Source organism: Ooceraea biroi, chromosome 8 (assembly GCF_003672135.1).
Source record: "Ooceraea biroi isolate clonal line C1 chromosome 8, Obir_v5.4, whole genome shotgun sequence".
Classification (NCBI taxonomy): Eukaryota; Metazoa; Arthropoda; class Insecta; order Hymenoptera; family Formicidae; genus Ooceraea; species Ooceraea biroi.
This window is the reverse complement of record NC_039513.1, coordinates 9,161,589-9,184,732: the sequence shown is the minus strand read 5'-3', so window position 1 is coordinate 9,184,732 and position 23,144 is coordinate 9,161,589. Positions and strand designations below refer to the sequence as shown.

The following is a 23,144-nucleotide window of genomic DNA, read 5'->3' as shown; positions in this document are numbered from 1 at the left end:
TATGAATTATCGTCCGCGAGGCGGGAATTTAATATCGTAAAGAACGAAATAAAATCCCATCCCATTCATCTCTTAATAGAGTTAGCGAAAATGACGGATGCATACCAAGCTTAATAAGAGGGTAAAAGACGTGATAAAAGGACTTTCCGGTTGTCTTCTTACAGCCAGTGTCTCCAGGAGAAAAATATTTTTGTCTTCGATCATTTGTGTCAACTTTGGTAGATTTGACAGTATTCAATGCAAGATAGCAAGATACGGTAACGATGACTAGATATTCGAACTCGATATCAGCAAGAATTTATTCAATTTCCTGGGTACGACTTTTCATAGGTACCTCAATCGATGCTCTTCTTGAGATATAAAGGGATGCTGACGCCGTTGCTGCACACACACACACACACACACAGCTGCTCCTGTATATTTGGACAAGATCTTCTGTATCCATCGTGCAGCCACGAGACCGGAATAAATATTGATAGCCCACAGCGATAGTGTTAGAACCTCATAAATGATCGTCACTTATTTAATGTTTAAAGTTGTCGTTTTAGACTACACGATGTAGAAACATTAATAAATGTATGAAACTTTTTAAATTTACGATTAGGAATAGAATAATGAAGCTTGTATAATATACGTGGAAAAACAGAAGAGAAAAGAGGGAGAATCTATCTTTTCAGAGGCTCTGAAACTGATATTCTTGAAGAGAATGGGAAAGAGCAATTTAGTTTATTTTATAAATGTTGATTAATTTTTCTAACAAGTGAGAGAGTGTAACAGTTATTAGCATCTTATTCCAAGAGCTATTATGCACTGTTGCATATTAAAGATTTACGGATTTTGTATAATGCTGTTTTTGCATTCATGAGTGCTTTAAGTATTTCATTATAAAAAGTACATTAGCGTGTTCTCATCTAAACTTGATATTTTGGGGGATTGGAGTAGGGATACAAAGGATAACAAAGATCATCGTCATCATCATCATCATCATACTGGTAAATCCGCTATCAATATGCATGAATGCATATCCGTGCAGTTCTTTTACATCTCACTTTCGCGTTACTTCAGATAATTCAGCTGATCGTGATTGGAAAATTTTTTCATTTTTCATCCCGCGTAAATATATATTGCGGAGAATCGAATTACGGCATTATTGTATACTCCTAGTTTCTGTTATTCTCTTACCTTATTCTGTCGACGCAGAGTATTAAGCAAAGGAATTAATTGTATAAAAGGAATTTGCATTAATAACGTGGTATGAAAGGTTGCTGTTGTTGCTGGCTTGTAAAGTAAGATTTGTGTATAGCTGGCGATATAAGGTGAACTTATGAGCTTGTGAATTAGTTTCGAGATGAATTTGCGCTTCAGGAGATTGTATAATTACACATAATAAATTTTTTTGCCCGATAAGTTCAACGAAACTAAAATCAATGATAAGAAAAAAAGATATTCTCTCTGCTATACGCAATTTTGTTGATCAGAAAGTTATTAAATTAGTTTAACAAAATCGATAATAATTCTATCAGATTTATTAATATTATATTTAAAGTTTTATCTTCTTGCAACTAAAAAGATTGTTATGAAGAAAGCATTGAAAGTATTTGTCGTATCATTATTATTTAAAATGTTAATATCGATAAAATCTCTTAATCGGTTATAATTTATCGGAGAAAAATGCTGAGCGTAATTTGTGTCACAACGTCTAGATACAGATCAACCTTGGTGAAAAATAATTAAATCGTGTTGCGATAACTGAGGGAGAAATGTGCAACTATATTTATACAATACCAGTAAAAAAGTATATATCCTCAATTGTGGTTTGTAGTCTTCGACTACACAATCTCGACTACACGTAAGAGTAAACTTACCATTTCTCGAGTAAATCCTCCAGAAGCACGAAGTAATAATACTCGAAATTGAAATTATAACATATCTTGTAAAAACCTATATATGTTCTTCCATTTCTGTTTAGACTACACGCACCTCATTAATAAAGATATAATAAGATAATTTTCTTTGATATTATAAAATTGATATTAAATTATAAATTATGAAAATTTGATATTATATTATAAAAATTCTTCGATCAAAGACGATATATTAATCTACTAACTATACCTTCTTTTAATCCTGCTGATCATTTATTTTCTGTATATATTTTAAAATCTTAAAAACTTTGAACTTTTATATTCTAATTGGTATTTTAATTTAACATCGTACCTTAATATTTATCTTTTTTTAGTTAAATAAAATTTTATTCCATTTTGTAGAAATCCCTATCAGAAAACGGAAAGTTAGGATCATTAAGAAAGGTCAGAAGTAATATCTGCAGATTTATCGCATGTTAAAATGCAGAAATATATCGAATGCGAACCCAAAGCAAGAGTAACAGGATTAAAATTCAACCACGAGGAAAGAAGGAAGGAATAAGTAACAGTTGCTAGTTCCACATGACATGGAGGGATGGCGCTGGAAATCCCAGCCAACCCCCATTTCATTATTGATCCACCCTCGCGTGTTCTCTTCGGAAAAGCAGCTGCTTTGGTCGTACAGCATGATGAGAGATCTCTCCTGCTTCAATCTTATTCTGTTGTGATCCCAGCATAATTAAAATTGTATCTGGAGTTACATAGGCGTGAATCGTGGTCCTAAGAGTGGATCTTGAGGGTGTTCTCCGTGAATAGCATTCTGTATTTGTCAGATTTTCTGCCGAATTTCTGCTGGAAAAAGGCCCTGGGGGTTTCTTTCGTGACGTTCCGAAAATGATTATAACCGACACGTGTATTTTACTTCAACCGTTGACGTTCCTGGCACGTGCCAAGTAAATAAATCGTCGAGCGAACGTTCTCGCGTACATACATCATACAGAAGCGCAATGAAATACGCGTGACAAATGTAACACGGTTGCATCCTGAGAAAAGAATTACTTTAGTTTTGTAATTAAATGTTGCTCGTGAAAATTATTTATATTGTTAGAAATAAAGTTTCCATAAATTTTGAAAGGTACAAAGATTGAAAATATCAGAATCTTAGAATTTTTAAACATAAACTAGAGAAGAATAAAAGTTGAAAGATTTCGGCAAAATGTTTAATGTTTAAGAAAGATTTTCTATGACGTTCTTTAAATAATAGGGTGTTTAAATCTTAAAAAAAATGTGTAAAATGTCGAATATGTTTTAATGTCAAGCTTAAGAGTTTAAAAGAAAGTCAAATACCTTGAGAAACTGTGGTTTCAACAGGCTTAATAATTTAGAGTTTGCCGGGACTTTATAGTCTGGATCTATGAAAATTTCATTGCCCAAGAGTCTCTGAAAAACTAATGACACAAGAGATTAAAATTGCGCGAGAAACTGCAATAATATGCTCAGTATAAAAAGCCATAAATAATCCCTGTGAAAAATAAGTGCAGATCGAGTAGAATAAAAATGCCAATAGCTTGATCCAGTTATATCTGATGACCAAACTTGCACAATCAGTGCAATCAAAATTGCATCATTTGCACAATCGCACTGCATTTTAAAATTTTTGTCTGACTTTTATTTGAAATTTTTTGGTTTTCTTTTAGTTTGAATATTTAATTTAAACTTATATTTTTGAGAGATGAAATTTTATATGAGATCCTATACGTGAGTCGAAATATAGTTTACTTAGATAATGTTATTGAGAAAAGACACATGGAACTTTTGATTGCATGTGTAGATTATGACGTAAATGAAATTCTGTAGGACAGCGATGCAAAATAATTTTGTTCAAAGCGCGACTTGTCAGTATTCATATCATGTGATGTTCCAATGCACTTGAGCATTATCAGTAATATTTATGCTGACTCGTAACTACGAGTTTCTCTCTCTCTCTCTTTTCAATATCAAATATAGTATCTTACTGTATAGTCAGATAATAAAACATGATAAAATAGACACGAGTAAAAAAAAAGTAAGATACTTCTAATAATTCTAATCTAATAATCATTTTTTTCTTGTCTTCTCTTTTTTTTATTACGTGCCATAAGTAATAAACTTACTAGTTTGGTTATAAAATTGATAACGTTTTAATTAATGACGCGCACATTTTTCTTATGAGGATATTATACAGGGTGTCCCAGACCTACCGTACCACCGGTTAATGGTAGATTCCTGAGGTGATTCTGAGACGAATGTTCCTCTTGCAAAATGTCGAGGGTGGCGTAGTTTCGGCGCTACGAAGGGTTGTAGTTATCCTATCCTTGTGTAGAATTTTTCCGCGTTCAGTGATGATGGGTCGAAGGGGTCCCGCGCATCGCGCACACTTCAATTTGATCTTAATTTTTCGCGGCTGTTCAAATGTACGGTAGGTCTGGGACACCCTGTATAATAAATATATTGTAGAGCCTCTGCGAATTTATCCTTTTTAATATTCAAAAAATAATATATGAAACAGCTCTATCTTTCTCTTTTTGATCTGAAATTTTAACGTTCAACGAATCGGGATCTCTTTCAATATTTACTCGCAAAAAATACATAATATTATATATATATAAAATATCTATTACACAACTTTTTGTACCTGAAATTTTTATATATTTCCATATACGGGGATAAACTTTATTATATTTTTACCTATTTTATATTTATTCCCTTGAGAGAAAGAGAGAGAGAGAGAGCAATTATATTAAATTAAATTGTACATAATCTTTTAGCAACATATAAAACATATAAAACAAAGTGATTAGACAAACTTTTAAACTCCGCACATTTCCTCTTATTTTCTTATAACTTCTTGAAGCGTTTTAACGCTGTCCTTTTGGATTTTAATATTTTAAAAATGCTTCCGGCTCGCGTACTAAACGATTGTTTAAATACCTTTCTCCTTAACAAAAGAATCCTTAACAGCTTTTATCCTTTATTCTCAAGCAGCCACGTCTCAAACTTGAGCGTTCATCGCTCGGTTTCTCCTCAATTTGCACAATTAGTGCGCGTTGCGCGCCAACTCGGAACTTCGGAACTTGACAATTGCACCTGCTCGATTACTCGACGACAAGCGCAAGAGAACCTGCGAGAGAGAGAGAGAGAGAAACAGGCATACGTCATCCATTAAAGACGCTCGACGTCCGCGTAACGTGATGGTTCCAGCGGGTGGCGTCGGCGGACTCCGGCGGTCGCCACGCATCGCAAAGGGGCGCGTGCGCCAAATTATCTTGGTGCACACTCACTGGGGGTTGTTTGAGGCGCGTACTCTCGATGGACGACAGGTCAGTCGACGGGTCAGCCTCCAGGAGGCACGATCGCATTGATCCACGCGACACGAGCGTGTCCGCGCTCTTCCGCGCTCTTTAGAGGTGACTGAAACTTAACGTCTCTGCCTCGCAGGACCGCTCCTCCTTCACCTTGACCTGGCTGGTCACTGCTGGGCGTTTCACCTGGTTCGATACTGCACGCCGCAACGAGGCTGATCCCCGTGAACTTCTGCAATTACACGGTTCTCCTTTGCGTTGTCTCTTACTCTTTTCTTTCTCCCTTCCTGTCTCGAGGAAACGAGAGACAAGATCACAGGACTTATGATCGAGATCCCTGATCCGCGCGGCATCCGCGAACATGAATGAAGACACGCTCTCGGTGGACGGAGTGACCGATATCGTTGGCGACACGCGGACCAGTGCGATCATTGAGAATTAGGCGGGAAAGGGGGCACCCGATCCTGGTTTTACGATCGCGGCTCAAGATCACGGAGGAGAGCAAGAATGTCACTCGTCGTTATCCTGAAGAACATTCAGGGTCTCAAGTGCAAGGGCGAGAAGGTCGCGAGAATCGACTTTCGAGGTACATGTAACGCTCTAAGTTTGAGATTCGTTAATTGCCAAACGATCGCAGGAAATTAACGAGCGCGATTTGCTTGAGTCGGTCTTCCGCGCTCTGAACGATCTACCTGTGGATATTCGTTGTACAAATTGAAAAGAGAAGCGGTTCGCGATATGTGACATCAATTCCGATTCAACGTTGCCGTTGTCGAGAACTTGAGCAACATTTTTTGAACAAATAGACGATTATTTATCAAGTTACCAGAGAACTGCGTTTTGCTCCGGCTTTTTCGAGGTTTATTTATTTGTTTGCTTCTTACATCTCGGAAGGCGCAGCGATTATATTTCTTGAAGGAAGAGAGTTTTCTTGAGGAGCAAGATTTTGAAGATTTACGAGACAGATTTGTTTCTGTTTATTTTATGGAATAATTCCTCGCGCTGTTACGCGCCGTGTACATCTTTATTCGTTGGTTTCCTTCATCCGCTATTGTCTTTGTTATACAAGAGTTGTCGTTGTCGTTGACTAAAGCTTACCATGTGGATTAATGCACGAGACATACCTGCCACGTGGATGCATATCTCTATGCGTCCTTTGTCTAGCGATTGATCGTATCGGAGATTGATGATGCCATTGTGTGAAAACCACCCTGCTAAGCGAATGATGATCCACGCTAATTTCCCTAATTCTCGTCGGTTAACTGGTCGTAATTGCGCGCTCTCATGCACCAATAACTTTCCAACAATTCCGATAAATGCCGGCTTTCATATCATCGCTCGAGAGTTTTCGATAACTGAAAGATCTCGGCACGATCAGTAGCATGTGACACGCCCCCGTAAATAATCCAAAAGCCGCGTTTATTTTTAGACCGTTGTAAAACCTCCACTGTTCGAGTCCAGATTTGACGTTCTTCGTGGCGCAGATCGCTTTACAATTGCATTTATAGTTGCATTGTTCAAACGTATCGACGCGTCCTATTTACGTCGAACAACAATTGCATTATCCACCCCGTTATTAGAAAATTATACGTAATTTCGAGAGCATGATCCGTACGATGCTTTGTATGGATCATGCTGCATACGGTTTCGAAAAACTGCGTATCCGAACAGCTGCCAGTCATCCGCCTTACATCCGGGAACCACCCTTCCGTATAGTTCTTACTATTCTTCAGGTACTCCCAAAGTATTTATCTCTCCTAGTCCCCGTTTCCTGTCGTTGCCGCGAGGCATTTGCACATGATTGTGCGTGCATAACGAGAGACGCATGCTGCGGCCTGCGGGGCTTAACGCAACAGGGAGCTACATATCATTTAATCATACCTGTCCCAGTTCGGTTGACTACGTTACATGAAATACGTTACCCGAGAAGAGGCAGAGAGAATTCTTGATCACGAGGTCCGTCGGCGAACGATATTAAAGAGATAAAAAGACACAAAAAAAGAGATGAAACAAGATATACGTATACATTACGTATATCTACGTATAGACCGAATTCGAGCAAATATTATTTATTTATTGCCCAGTATTACGTATGTATATGTAAGGAATTATTAATATGCGCACAGATGAAATATCGTTGTCCAAGACTTGTCTGGTATCCGTCGACTAATATCAGGACATTCTTGCGACGTATGGTACTAATTTCCGTGGATTATCGTTGGACATCAAGATTATAAACATAGCGTCGAACCATTGGAATTTCAACCGCGTGACCGCCTGGGAATTGCGGAAATCACGTCGGTAATAGGCAAAAAGCGCGAAATTAACATGGAAAACATGGATTCCTGCGGATGCGCGCATGAGTAAAACACATAAAGATACTTGGAATCATAAAAAGAGTATTGCGCGATGCACGTCGTGAAGATTAAAGCTTAGGATTAATACGCGTATCTGCACACGCTTTTATATTACAGTGAATTATGTGATACACAGTTACGGGCCGATATTAAACTCGCGCGAATGCGGCTGGCAGGATTTGATAAATCGCCGAAATAGCGGTCGGCGATTTAAGTTCATTCTCGAGTATCGCCCTTTCATCGCTCGCGCTACCTCCGCGTAAATCGCAAGCTACCCTCGCAGTTTGCCCTTCCCCCAATCTCGTTAACGTTCAATGTACAAATCGCACGCGTGCACGCGGAAAAGTGATTAATTTCACCGGTGATCCTCACGAGACAGTCGCGCAATCGACACACCGACGTCGTTATGTATTCCGTAATTAGTATTTACGTCATTTTAATGAATAATAATCATTCTCGCTGCAGCGATGCGCCGTTGCAACGTTGGAAGCGGTCGTTGTAAATAGAGACAATTTCCCGTTGGCATCGCGCCGATGCAACAATAGTCGTCGATCAATGGCATAACTTTCTACATTGCATTGCCCGCGACCCAGACTGACCGGTCATCCAGGAACAATAGAGCACATCGTGCTCGGCGCGAGTGCACGAGTGATGCTTTTTACGGTTTCTCTCTTTCTCTCTCACAAAACCAGTATGGTAATTGCCATGACTGCTATTTTCAGACGCGGACGGCGATCGCCAGTACGGATAAAGTGCTCGCTACCAAGCAATTGCAAGCGAGACGGCGGCGAGTCGATTGCTGGCATTTCTTATGCAAACGGAAAGCAATGCGTTCGTGCTCTCGCGGTCGGGATCGCTTCTTTTTCCCGCGACGAGGAAACACTCAGCTATTTCTGCATATAATACCGCATTTCCCCCGCCGTGCTCATAACTAAGGAAAAAGAAGAAAAAACGGAGAAACTTCCTTGAACTGTTCAGATCGCCGATACTGCCTGCCGCTGCCGGCAGTCGTTGTTTGTTTTGCATAAAATTGCATACTGCTGGATGCAATTTTATGGGACTGACCCGCGAATGAATTTATAATAAACGTAGCACATACTGTTGCACTCTAATTGTCGCTGCACATCGATCATACGTTCATACGTGGGAAGATCGCGACGATTATGAGTCGAGCTCGTAGCGTAAACGAGACAACATTATTATTTTCATATACATATATATATAATATTTAAATAACAGCGAAATGATATCAGAGAAATGTAATTTTGTGCTAATTTATATATTTACAAATCTCGCGATTAGTCGACAACATTTCGATATCAGACATCTTCATATAAAATTCCATTTCTATGAAGTATTCTATTAGAACTTAATACAATGAAATATTTGCTGTTTTTTTATTAATTTTGTACGCATTAATTAATCTTTTTATTCGTGCAGCAGAACTCTTGAAAATTTCATAACTATGATTTGGAAAACTCCAATTCCACGCATATAAATGAATTTTCTACGCAGTTTACGGGGAGTGGCGTTTTTGGCGCGCTAGGTCATCGGGAACATCGACTGCGCTTCGCATTGAAAAACGTTGACATTTATAGAGAAAAAAGTTGTGAAGAGTAAAGGAAGCAGGATGCGGCCGGCCACGTGCATGCGTAGCGACAATTTTATTGCGCTAACGAACCCGGCGTACGCAATTTCAGACGCACTCGCGCCGCGATGGCTGGCTATAAAGCGTCTTATCTACTGCGCGGACTTTTTTTTATCGCCGCGCTTTCCGTCCTACGCGACCGGTAGTAATTTTATCTCGTCAATGAAACTGCGCTCGTAAAGCAGAAGTTGAGTCGCTCTCCCTCTCGTTCTGTAAACAGATAATTATCGTGATAATTACCGAGATTTCCGCGGGCGATAAATGGAGTCACGGAAAGCGCGAAAAGTTAGATGACATTTCCGTCGTTGCAACATGCACCCGCGTGTTTCACGATAAACGGAAGGCATTTACCGCGATTGTTTGCTTTCTTTTCGCGATGAATACGTACGCGAACGATACGTTCCGAGGATCGTTTAATACCACCTCGAGCGGCCGATTATTTTCGCGTTGTTAATTCGAACTTGTGCGCCGCGCGTATCGCAACGCAATTTAATCGCATTGCACTCGTGCCTAGCGTTGCGAGAATTCTGCAATTGCGGAATGGAGAAGCGAGGTATTTACCGTTGCACAAGGATAAAGGCACTTTGCATGCCTCGGAGTAATCCTTATCCCGTCATACGATGCTCGAAAGCGACTCGCGATACATTCTTTTTCTATTCTTTTTTTTCACTTTTACGAGTACCGGCGACCGCGCTTTTATATGTGACACAAATCTGCAAAATGTTATTTTAATTTGCTCCACAGTGGGCCATTATTAATTATGAATAGCCCACAGATGTAATGAAACTTTACATCCGCGTATGAGCTGTAATACGCGACACAAGTTGCGTCGGCGTTTCTCGCAAAAGCTTGCAGGCATACTTTTGCGTGAAATGCATTTGAAATTTTAGCAAATTAAAAATTTTTACTCAATGCACCTTTTCTCTTGTCTCTGTTGCAGAAGTATCGCATTATTCGACGATTCTCGAGGATAATGGGGACGTTATCGAGGTGGAACAGGTAAAAAGCTTTTCCTCTTCTTTTTGCCGTAAAATATAAATTAGAGTCCTACAGAACGCCGGGAACGAGGCTTACGATAAGTCTCATAAAATCTGGAAAATACGCGCCTATATCCAAGATTAAGTTCCCAATACAATCAGGGCGTGCGTGGGCGCGGCAAACAAGAGAAGGCGCGTTTAACATGAGAATGCTTATCTTGAGTTTTTCACAAACTGTTATGTTAACAAACTTGATACACTTTCTCTAGGGATCCCCTTCTTCCTCTTCCTCCTTTAAACGAAATTACGTTTCATATACTTGGATTACAATTTAATTACAAGTGGATTAGAACGATAGCGAGTTTTGAACGAAAGAGAAAACATTTTCAGATTCTGGAAAGGAGAAAATAAAATCAATTTTAAACTTTATAAGAAATAATTATTACAAGTGAAACAAATTATACATAAATTGTAAATAAATGTACTAAATCGTTGATTGCACAGAAAATGCCGCAGAAATATTCACAAAAAATTATAATTGAATGCAGATTTGTGATTTCCGTTCGATAATATCTCGTGTTAATATATGATATCGCTGGACAGATATCATCGTGATAATTGCCTTTCGAATAAAACGTTATTAGCTAGGATTGTATTATTGGAGTGTCGATGTCCCATTACGAGCGTAATTATGAACGTCAGAATAGCGAACGTGCATTTCACCAGGAAAATAACGACTTTACGTCACGCCCTATATTACGAACGCGTTAGATCGTCGGCATCCGTGAGCGAGAATAAATGGAGTTTTCGCGAACAAACCAGAAAAAAGTAGGATTCATCTCATTGACGCGACGACGTCCACGTTTATTGATGAAATTAGGGGACAAGAAAATGAGATGAGATGGCAGAAACTGGACGAGGAATTTCACGATGCCGAGGCGAGCAGAAAGAATTGCAAGCTTAAAGGAGACTGAATTTTAATAAGGCGTTGGGTCTTCACCAATCTTTCGGTCCGATAACCGCTACTCCTGCGTTAATTATTACTTGCAGAAAGTTTGTTCGATCCTAATAAACTCCTCGTGTACTTCTGTACATTGAAACGAATTCCACGGATTTCCCGACAGAATTGTATACGAAAAGTCTCTCGTAATTTGCATCGCCAATCAACTTCGCCTTTATGCTACAGAGAGCAATTATTCATGATGAACAAATCGCACGACTGCTCGCGCGAATTTTCACCGTGCAATTACGCAAATTCTCACTGGACTTTTACCATTCAGCACGCGTTTGTTGCCGGGAGAAAGAGAGTGGGAACAAACGCATGTATACTATTTGTTAGCTAATCCTCATTTTCCGGAGGTGAGATGCGATCTCTCGATTTTGCGTTGCTTCGCGCGCAAAAAGCGATGCATTAAACGATATAGCTGCGTTGCGGGAAAACATTTTATTCAACTTTTATGTCATGGCCGAGCTAAAGGTGCGTGGTGCCGGAATCGATCCATGGACGGACTCTCGTCGTGGATACGGCGCAAGAACGGAAGTAATGCAGCTCACGTAGCGCATTTTCGCGATCTTCAATTCCGCGCATTGATCGTGACAGATCAGGACATCCTGTGTACACAGCGATATATCCGACATGAAAAAGCGAACGAATCGATCGTTCCTTTCGTTTGCGAACATTTCTCAGCGAGGATAACGCATTTGCAATTAATGACATATAATGCTACTCGAACGTTGCTTCTCTCTTGCGCTTCTTCTTTTTCAATAAAATGGCACTTGAATGCAAAAACGGTCTCGACGTGGCCAACGGCGTACTCGATCAAACCTTTTTCTTGCGCTGCCTGAATAATTGACCAGTTTTCACGAAAAAAATATGTGTATGTATATATCCGGTTATTTGATCACTTGCGATAAGTCGTGAATAGCGCGGACTCACAATGGCGGCACGGCTCTTTGTAGTACTGCCTTCTCATTGAATAGAGACTTCAACGTATGTATACGTATATACGTACTTTCCAGATACATGTAACGCGAAAGCAAATTGTTACGAAAAGAGCGAACTCCGACACGCAGAGCGGGACGTCGCGGGCTCTGTGTGAAAATACGCGTTTTATATATCTCTGCAAGTTTAATTATGCTCTCTATTCTTGCCTCTTGAATTACAAACATTCATAATCGAACATGTGCTCATTTTCGTTTGCCAAAAATTATTTAAAATGCTGACCTAGTTATCCTGTGCGTGGCGGTTGCACAGGATGCAGAGGCTGTTTGATGAACATCGAAACCTCGATTTAATGACGTTAACGTAAACCAATCCATTACGGAACTTCCGCGCCACAGAAACTTGTCTGACAGCAAGCTGTCTGACAGTTCTGCCTAAGTACATATATGCACCGTTTCTCGTAAACCTGTCTGTGAGGGAAATAAACGTTTTGCAATATCCTGATAGCCTGGATTACATCGTGTTCACCGATGATGAACGCCGATGTAACTAATACACGTGTCAAATTTGCGCAGACGATCGAAGTTACGGATGTTCGTGAATTCGAAGATCGCGATTTCATAACGCTTTTAGCAGAAATAGTCAGAAATGTCAGTTCAAGGTTCATGTTGGCGAGGTTGCAAGAGTTCTGATGAAATGAAAAATGGATTTGAAATGATTTGCAAGAAAGAAATTCATGCCTGTGAAGTCGACCTGACATTCGAAATTAATTCGCTAAATTCCAGATTCTTTCTCAGTAGATGCAATACAACTAATTAGATAGCAAAGCAATTAAAAATTAAATGATTAACTGTGCGGTAGAAAAATAGTATTATATCTCGAACGATTCATTATGAAAATTAAAACCATCCAGCAGAAATATATAAAGCATTTTATAATACTATTTACTTACAATATCAACTCTAATAAAACTCTAATAAACAAGACCATAATTTCGCGAAGAGGATTTTTGAAAAATTTGTAGAGAACTCGCTTTTTTGTATTTTTTCGTTTACCAAGAATAAAGAATAACATACAAATGACGCTTTATAAAACATAGACGGAAAGAACTTGTTTTTAAAATTGAATAGTTTTGAAACCACGCATTGGTCCTCGTTTTCATAGTTGTTTTTATTCTATCCTACTCGATTTTATTTTCGATATACCAATACCAAGTATCGATACTACATATAACTAAATTAAACCAGCATGCGTAACACACGAAGGAACCTACTCTTTTTTATTAAATTTCAATTTGTTCGTAGAGAGATTGAAATCATTGCAGTAAAACAGTCCGAGAAGGAAATTGACGGTTATAAGCTATTTCTCTGATTCCGTAAGATTTTACCAATTACTCCTTTGATTCCGTGAAGAATTTATAATTGTGTCTCTACCAATTGCTCTTAACAGTTATCGATTTCCTTTAATTCACCTATATTTTGCTGATGACTCGACAGAAACGAAACTGGAGCGAATACGCGACATGATGGGCGTAACTGTATTAAAAATCTCGAAGAAGCATCTCGCGTTTCTCGACCGTAAATAATAAATCGTCCTTATCGCGCGGTTGGTCCTCGCTTCGGAGTCTTCTCAATATCGCTTTTTTCTTAAATATCGCGTGGTTCTCCCGGAGGTATCCGGGACTCTCACAGTTTATCGATTTCCCAACTTTATTTATATACGTGTCTCGCATATTACGTTATTTCTCGTGCGTATTACGTTATTTCTTCACACGTGCGTGCGAACCAAACGCGTGTAAACTCGTGATTGTGATTCGAGTGGCCTCACTTCCTTTTTATACGAGCAGCGATTATTCAGTTTGCGGGGGTGTTTGAGAAATAGCAATGTTTTTTCCATAATACGCCCTCAAAAGTCTAAAACCGTTCTCTATTTTATATTTACGTGAAGAGCAAGTGTATAAAAGTAACAAGGATCCATTCTGCAAAACCATCAATCTTCGGTCTTGAGCAAATCAAAGGATCGATGTACAAACGTTCAAAAAAGTATTATACATAAAATTGATCTCTTCATCATGCGCTTAATCTCGAAAAGCAGAGAGACGATGTTTTTGCAGATTGAAGAAATCTCACAAAATCGCTTCTTTTAATCCAGCTGTTATATTCAGCTGATCGGAGAAACGTTCCCTATTGAGAGAACTATCGGGAGGATCTGAATAATCCACGTTCTCTGTTTTCAGAGCTTCACGTGGAATTTGGGAAGACCGGTGGACGAGGCGGAAGTACTACAGTTGGCAGTGGTATCGCGTGGAGTCCTCAGAAACGAAAAAATTGCAGCAAGGTATGGACTGGTGTTGCAGACGGTGGTCCGTGAAGGCAGGATCCTGATCTCGGACTCTCTGGTCGACCTCAATAACAAACCACTTCCGGTAAGTCCTGATATCGAGAGACGAGTGACTGTAGACGTAATCACGTGATAATTATCGTGTACACTGGCCACATAATTGTTATTTTGTTATCGAATATTGCTAAAAAGCTGTCGGATGAAAGTTTCCGGTTTGAGCGTCTCGTTTGAGATAACAAAGTTCTCGTTGCCGTTAATTGACATTTTAATGTGACGGAGGAAATTAGGGCGCGAGATATTTAAAATTCAAACGCGCGGGGAAAAATGGAGAAAAAAAGGGGGGACTGCTCGAAGACCTGCATATATGTTGCTCGTTGGAACAACAGCAAATTTATTGCTAATTTACTCGGGGTAGCAACTCGAGTTTTGTCTCTTGTCGCCACGTTTCGCTCACAGCAATTATATTAAATGGTTAGCTGTAATAGTAAAGCGCCTACGTGACCAGCATTTTCAGCCAATGTACCAATGTACTCAAGTGACTATGGCATATCTACATCTCCAGATGTTTAAAATGCACCTTCCTTCCTAGCCGCGTATTTTCGTTCCTCTGAAAGAAGAAACAACTCTGCTACAAACGCAAAATTGCGATCTTACTAAACGGAACTCTCTTTTAGTTGCTTTTCAAACTTTTATTTATATGTATTAAGGTACAATTTCATGCTGTCGCTCGTCGCTCATTTTCAGCGACAAAACACGTCACGTGATCAAAATTAACGCTGGATATTGGTCAATTTTGATCACGTGACCTGTTTTGTCGCTGAAAATGAGCGACGAGCGACAGCATGAAATTGTACCTTTACACATTTTATAATTTACTGCCGCGCTTTCTGCCGTTACTTGTAATTATTCACGACGAAAGACAGTTGATCTGAATATCCAAATGAAATTACGTTGTTAACGAGGTTTAAAGCAGAAAATGAAAAAAGTACATGTACTTCTTGCAGGCTAATCCAGATATATTAATGTTTCTTGTGATCTTTAAAACTCGAAATGTATTACGGCTTTCGCGATTATCAGATTACGCGATCATCAGATTATAAAACACGCGGAGTGTGTTTGAAATAGAAGGACGAAGAGCAAACAGTCCTTTTCCCACAACGCGGATGGCGTAAGTTCACATGGAAAGGTCGCTTGTCAGAATGAGATATGTTATTTTGAAAGATTAAATAAATGATATAAATTAATCAAATAAATGATATTAAAATAAAAGGATGGAGCTATAACATATTTGTGAGTTCCAATAAAAATATATACACTTAATATTTCGCACTTCTCAAAAACGCGCTTCAGCAGTTCGCACATTTTTGAACATTTTCCTTGGAATTGCGAAGAAATATTGAAGAAATGCGTTACATAAAGTATCTCAGTCTTTCCTTGATTCACAAGCGATATTACAAACAATGACGTGAGGCGTACCTGCGAAGTTCCCGTTCAAAGGCTCACACATATAAGGCTTTCTACTCCCCGGAGCGTTAGATGCATTTTTCGGACGTTCTGTGGAAACATTCAACAATATTGCTGTATATTTTCCGAACCGTTCTCCCGTGTACATTTTCCTATAAATCCAAGATTATGTGACAGCATTACTGCGATGTGCCGTTATCGATGATGATCCACACAGGATTGTACGGATGGCACCATCAAAATCGACGATGGCTTTTATTCATGCCGCACACGTGTCGATTATTATAACTCCTATCTATCGATTCCACCTAATGTACTGCTGTTCACGTGTGCAGGCGGTGGTGTGCTTCGAGATCCGATACAACCCCCCAGATGGAAGTTGCAGTTCATACGCCGCTTCGGAATTAACGGAAGACGAGCACAAAATGTTAATCGACATCGAGCAGAACATCGCGAACCTTGAGAGGAGCCTTGAACAGGCCAACAGTAGCAATGGGAAGAGAAGAGGCTCTTGGCACACCCCCGAGAAAACATCGAAAAGGGGCTTTCTACCAAGGGGCACATCGTTGTCGACCAGCGATAAATCACCCGAAACTCGAAAGCGGTGAGTGGATAAGCAAGTGGATTATCTTTTACCACGACAAAAGAATATTTGCATTGTTGGATGTCGTGGCAATGTATCTTCCTCGCGAAATTTTGACATCTCATTGACAACAACGTTCTCCTTGAACTCTGAAACGTTGCGATCATCGAGTTTCGGACGAAAATTATGCGCACGGTATAATTTTGTCAAAATACTTCCTACATTATCATCGATGAGGATATCCGAAACATGGGAAACGGTTATTGTATATACAGGGTGTCCCGGGTTTTAACCGACAAACTGCGGGAGCATATTCTACTAGTGGAAATAAGAAAAAATTCTTATATCGAGTTTGCTTAGAAATGCTTTATTACAAAGTTATAAACCAATATTGAAAAGAAATATGAGATAAGTAACAACGGATTTTTCACAAAAATAAAAATTATGTACTCAATGATTTAGTGACGCATTTCAAAATGTTGTCCTTGCACATCGATACAAGCTAGACACCGACGTAGTACAGAATTTGTTACAGTACGACATTCCTGAAAATTTTGTTGCATCTCAGTAACTGAATTAGTAATTCGTTGCTTTAAATCTATCTGGTACTCTCCTGTTAGGAAATCTACGTTGATACTCTCGTACGGCAGCTCGTGCATTTCCGTCACAGAATTCGTACACGAAATGAATATCGGTGTATTCCTCATTTGAAAACACTTTTGGCATTCTGATGGTAATTGCTAGTTGACACGACGATTGAAATCTAACAGCTACTGTTGTGAAAGTAACAATCATACTGAATCGTTTCAACATAGTGAACATGAATACATGTGAACATCTTCGACCTTCCAAATTCTACACTATGTTCCGTTGTTACTTATCTGATATTTCTTTTCAATATTGGTTTATAACTTTGTAAGAAAGCATTTCTAAGCAAACTCGATATAAGAATTTTTTCTTATTTCCACTAGTAGAATATGCTCCCGCAGTTTGTCGGTTAAAACCCGGGACACCCTGTATATATGGCTTATGACCTTGTACATTTATGTTTCGAGATTGAGGAGAACGTTGAGAAGCGTTTCAAAGTTCACTGCTTCCAAAATAAACGGGTCGAAAGTTATTATATTATTTACACGTGAAATTATTCTTGCCGGTGCAGTCCGGTGTCGTTTTATCATACATCGCCATAATCGATGGTATATCCTCGGGATAATTGTAAATGTACGGTTCTCGTGCAAGTTATCGCGAGTTCTCATCTGGATGAGAGTTTAATGTGTTTGCAATTTAGACATGTGAGAAATATTTCGTACTTCATATTTCGTAATTGTCTGCCATGGTAAATATCGCGAAATTATATTGTGATTTAATAGCAATCGTTACTACAAATATTGTACTTTTGAAGAAACGCAAAACAAAATCATACATTGAAATTGTTCACGTAACTGCGAGATGTGTAATTGCACTACCTACGTTATATCACGCGCGTGAGTTTACCATCGAAAAGGACCAAATTGCAAGCTGAAATTACGTATCAGATCGTACATTCCATTTAATTTTCTCGGAAAATTTTCATATTTGTTTCATCATACATTTGTTTTCATGAAATATTTACAGCACGCGATATGCTGTCGCAGTCATTGGCGTTGACGTTTTAACATCGCTCTCAAAAATGTAAAAGACTTTATTATATTAATATCTACATAGAGAAACGCATAAACTGCATTTACTTGCTCTATTTAAGCGCTTGGAATTACGAGGAGATAAAAGTAGCGTATTCAGGAAGTTCGCTTCTTATATTTTATTTATGTTTGCAGAATATTCGCGTCTGATCACTTTGCAATATCGCGTATCACGTATGTAAAAGCTGCTATGTCTATTTTCCGCTCTGTGTAAGTTCAAGAAAATGTTGGAAAGAATGAATGGGTTGCTAATTAAAGTGGCTTGCGATCGCTTATCTATTTTTGCGTGGTAATAATCATCGATGACGATGCACTCCGATGCTTTGATCATTAGCCGACGTCATTAGTCTATTACTACGTATCATCGCCACCGTGTCATCGAAACGTGAAAAGATTGCTTGGTAAGGACGACAGAGCATTCAACAATGCCAGTGATGTTCGTTATCGCGGTAACTCTTAGTGTAAGCTTCTTTACGATGGAAAGGTCAGGATAGGAGACGCAGAGTATAAAAAGATTGGCTTGGATCTAATTTACGTGATGCAATATATTTTTGTGTCGTAACGTGGAAAGACATTTAGTGGAATTAATTGACGACACTGAAAAATTTAATGGAATTCTGGAAAAAAAGGAATAATCACATAATGCTATAAAATTTTGAATTTTTTCATATTAAATTATGCAAAATTATCCTCCACTTTTACATTAAATATAATTGAATTCTCTGCAGTAATATGCAAAGCGAATATGTTTTGCAATACTTGTACAAGGATTTGAAGTAACTTTGTAATGTGCCATTGTCAATCCAAGATTATTTTCTGCTTTTCTTCTTTTTCAGAAAAATGAGCGAGAGATGATTTATATTTTTTTATACGTGTATGTACTCTGCCAGCTATTATTAGAATCTTATCCGACACGTCAGGAAAAGAGAGGCTTTATATTAAGCTTCTTCGGTCTAGAGTCTCCAGGGGATGTCGTGGCAATTCCTGTCGCTGCCTCTTGGCGCGAGAATGTGATCGAACGTATCCATGATCATCCATACGTACAATGACCCGTGAGTGACATATTCTCGTTCGCAAAACCGCCCTCAGCTTCCATTGACGACGACATTATAATCGATGACATCAAGGTAGAAATTAGACGTGATACATCGTAAAATTGACTCGGGTCCTCATCAATTTCCGTCCTTTGGTCAATAATATATGTCTTGTCAACATATGTCTGGTGGATCACAATAGATTAAAGACGTACAGGATGATCATGCGCTGGAACTGACAAAGCTTTACTTTTTAATTTCTTTATGATCATGAAGAATTAATAAAGGTAATTGAAACTTGAATTTTCCATCGTTTTCCACGTATGATCTTATTAAATTATATAGCAATATGAAAAGTAAGAAATATTAAAGCTACTTTTCGTGAAATTTTCTCCACATTAATTTTTAATACGGATAAAGGATCCCCAATTCAATTTGCGCGTCTGGAATTTCCGACCATTTTAATCTGCCAATACATATTACATGGTTTTCGCGGTTACGAGCGCGATTTAAGTGACATTGCGGCTTAAAGAGACTTCGTCAAGTCGGAAACTGCCAACGTCGCCAGTGTGGAACAGCGAAAAACTCTACTAGAATTATATGAACATAAGGCTAGTAAGCGGCTTTCCAAGTCACCCGAAGAAGAGGAAAGTTATGTCTGCTCCGTGAGGGATACGAATCAATATGAATTAAGACAGAGTCATAGAGTTTAAATATCGAAGATTTAATGTCAAGAGAGATATTTCAGAAATATTTCAGAAATATTTCATAATATTTCATATTTTTCTGTTCCTTGCTCGTGATGTGATAAACCACGAGGAAATTGTACGACGCAAACTGCTTTTCTGAGAATTTAAAACGTAAGAACATAAAATATGTTTCATTTCAGTTAATCTTTTTCGATACTCCTTTATCATAAATTAAATTCAAAATCTGCGATTATTATGATTACCATTCAAAGATTAGATTTTCTACGTGATTCATGGAGAATTCAACGTTGACGAACATTGTACTAAATTATACATTCTAATTAACATCGTGTCGAGCGATAACTGGTCCTTAGAGAACTTCTTGTCGCTCAAGTCATCAAAGTTTCACGGCGTAGATTACAACGAGAATTAGTTTACAGGAGAACTTGTACCCGCTGAATTGAAATCGAATTCCTTTACGGCGTTTTCTTCACACAGAAGCACAACACTGAAGAGTATGAGATCCTTGCTGAAATTGGGAAAACAGAGACCGCCACGTGCCCGATCCTGCGACAGCAACTCGGAAACGAGAGAACTCCTTGACAGACGAGATTCTAGCTGCCCAACTTCGAACGAGCCTTCACGAACCAACTCCATGACATCTCTCGAAACAAATGCGTCCGATAATGACAGCCAACCGAGTGCCAATACCGAGCGAGTGGAGACTGTTCTAAAACCGGCCAAGAGAGCAAAATCCAAGGTCAATATCTTTTGCGATAAATCATGTTAAACTGTATACGCACAAATAAGCATGCTAGATAAAATTCTTAATCTCAAAAGTTACGGAAGATTGAGAGAGTTACGTATAAGTAGATGAAAATTTCAGTCTTTCATAAGAAAATTAGAAAAAAATTTAAGAATCGTGAAATTGACAAGGTTTTGGTAAGAAAATGCAGAAAATTGAAAGTGCTTTCGAAATGTCACGACAAATTAATGCGTGTACGATAATAGCTGACGTGGCAGCAATTATGCATAAATGATGGTGCAATTATCTTTAAATGAGATTGCGATCGATCGGTTCTGAATGAGGTGAGCATGAATTGCGAGTAAAAGACAAGCGTAATTTTTACGTGAAACCATTTTGTTCTTTACGATAAACGATTTTGATGTTATCGTTATTCTCCATTGTGATAAAATACACATTTGCGATGTATTAACGCCTCATGATAGTATATTGTGAAACATAGATATTCTTTTCTATAGACATATTCTGAGTACAGTTTCGTGTTACATTGTCCTTTATGGGCATTTGTTATTTTTACAACAAACGATATTAAGCTGCTCATATCAAAAGAAAAGAATACGCTTTGTAAACTTGCGAAGAATAAGGCAGTGACAATAAGGCATTAAAGTGACACTTTTCCCTTCTCATCGTCGAAGCAAACATCATTTAATTGCGAATACATGTACAATGCTTATTCTAATGTTTTGCAGTATAAATGTGGATCTTTCCTTTAGATTTACAAAACGTTATATATTTGCTTGCGATATTTTCAAGTAAAATTTTAAATACTATCAAAGAAAAAATGTATTTTAAAATTGCTTAGAATTAATTAAGTATATAGTTCAAATCCGCGAACGCAAAAAGTAGATGCAAACTTTTTAATTTCCTGCAATGTGAAAGTTCTTATGACATGCAAAAACGCATCCTGAAAATGATTGATGACGTTAACAATATATTCTGAATACCTTTTCTTCTTCTTTTCATTGTATTATATCATAGCATTTATATGCAGCACGCTTTTAGTGGTTGTAATCGTTGTAGAAGCATTACACGCGTCATTTCATAATTCAAATTATTTAAATTAAGGTAGATCAGCACGAACTTTCCTCGTTTCACAGACGAGCGATACCGGGCAAAGTGCGTTAAAAGCTCAGGATTACCAAGTGTGTGTTACGATCATCGAAGCGAGGCAGCTCGCCGGTCTCAATATGGATCCGGTGGTTTGCGTGCAGGTCGGAGATCAGCGCAAGTACACGAGCGTCAAGGAATCCACAAATTGCCCGTACTACAACGAGGTAAGACATTTTTTCTTTAAATAATTATTTAATAATTATTTCAGTAAATAAATATTTCATAAATATTTTATTTATGAATTAAAATAATTAAAATAAGTAATGCATAAGCTTTAAAGCATGCTTATATAACTAAACTTGAAATTTAGATTAAATAATTAAAATAAAATATATCATTAAGATGTTACGTAATTCGAGAAAGTTAGAAATGTAAAAATTGGAAAATGAAATTAACGATGGAAATTTTCTTTTGTAATTCTTTTACTTTCTGTATTCCGTTAAAACTTTCTTTATATGTATATGGATATTCATCAAACTAATCTCTTCGTTTGTTTACATTTTCAGTATTTCGTCTTTGATTTTCATATGCCGCCTGTGATGCTCTTCGATAAGATCATTACGCTATCGGTAAGTTTATTTGCATGCGATTAATTTATATCGTAAACTTAAACCTCCAAAATGATAAAAATTGATTTTTTGTGCCCAATAATCAATATGTTTGAGATATTAATTCATTAGACGGAGAAATGCGCGTTTACTAAGAATCTCACTCCATTATATCTTTTTTGTCTGCAAGTCTGCGATTATTAAGATAAGTATCGGATATATCGATTATCGAGAAAAATTTAAGGAACGGATATTTCAATTCCATCGGAAATTATTCGATGGCGAGCTCGATTATTTTTATTATTGAAGGTGAACATGCAAGTGAGCAAAAATCGAAGGAGAAGGGTCGCTCAAACAGCATTTTAATAATACGCAGGTGCAGCAATCGCGGAATCTCTTGCGCGCTAATCTAACGCTGGGCATCTTTAAATTAGACATCGCGACTGTATGGGCACAACCAGGTACAGGTTTCACATTGTCCAGAGACTGGATGAGTCTGATGCTCGGTGTACGTGAGATTTTTATTCTTCGAAAGCAGCTCACGGTAAATCCTGAAAAATTTACTGAAAAAGATATCGCAATATTCCGAACATAAGTCATAAATCAAGTTGTTAAAATATGAAATATGTATCACAATTAAAAAAAATACTATATGCATTGTATAATACATGATATCATAGTAAACAATCGACTTCAAACATGAGATACATGATTGTCTTGAATGAAATTCAAAAATCGTTTTATATACAGAACTTTTTTTCT

General features: G+C 38.1%; 1 protein-coding gene and 1 long non-coding RNA gene across 5 annotated transcripts in view; one reads left to right on the top strand and one right to left on the bottom strand.

Annotated features, from left to right (window-relative positions):
* Positions 1 to 199: 199 nt before the first annotated feature.
* LOC105275660 lies at positions 200 to 4,146 on the bottom strand. The gene is made up of 2 exons (XR_893270.3): positions 4,106 to 4,146; positions 200 to 3,313 (listed from the first exon to the last, which is right to left on the bottom strand). It is a non-coding gene; the product is annotated as an uncharacterized LOC105275660 (long non-coding RNA).
* Positions 4,147 to 5,218: 1,072 nt separating this feature from the next.
* LOC105275662 (otoferlin) overlaps positions 5,219 to 23,144 on the top strand; it is a 31,870-nt gene continuing 13,944 nt past the window's right edge. For 2 of the 4 annotated variants that reach the window (XM_011332665.3, XM_011332664.3), the window contains exons 1-8: positions 5,220 to 5,792; positions 10,152 to 10,210; positions 14,367 to 14,555; positions 16,270 to 16,538; positions 20,418 to 20,679; positions 21,822 to 21,998; positions 22,341 to 22,403; positions 22,759 to 22,843. In XM_011332665.3, the coding sequence (XP_011330967.2) occupies positions 5,714 to 5,792; positions 10,152 to 10,210; positions 14,367 to 14,555; positions 16,270 to 16,538; positions 20,418 to 20,679; positions 21,822 to 21,998; positions 22,341 to 22,403; positions 22,759 to 22,843 (1,183 nt within the window). In that variant the 5' untranslated portion in view covers positions 5,220 to 5,713. Of the gene's footprint in view, positions 5,793 to 10,151; positions 10,211 to 14,366; positions 14,556 to 16,269; positions 16,539 to 20,417; positions 20,680 to 21,821; positions 21,999 to 22,340; positions 22,404 to 22,758; positions 22,844 to 23,144 lie in introns of all 4 variants that reach the window. The other 2 variants (XM_011332663.3, XM_026971701.1) reach the window with 2 other exon arrangements.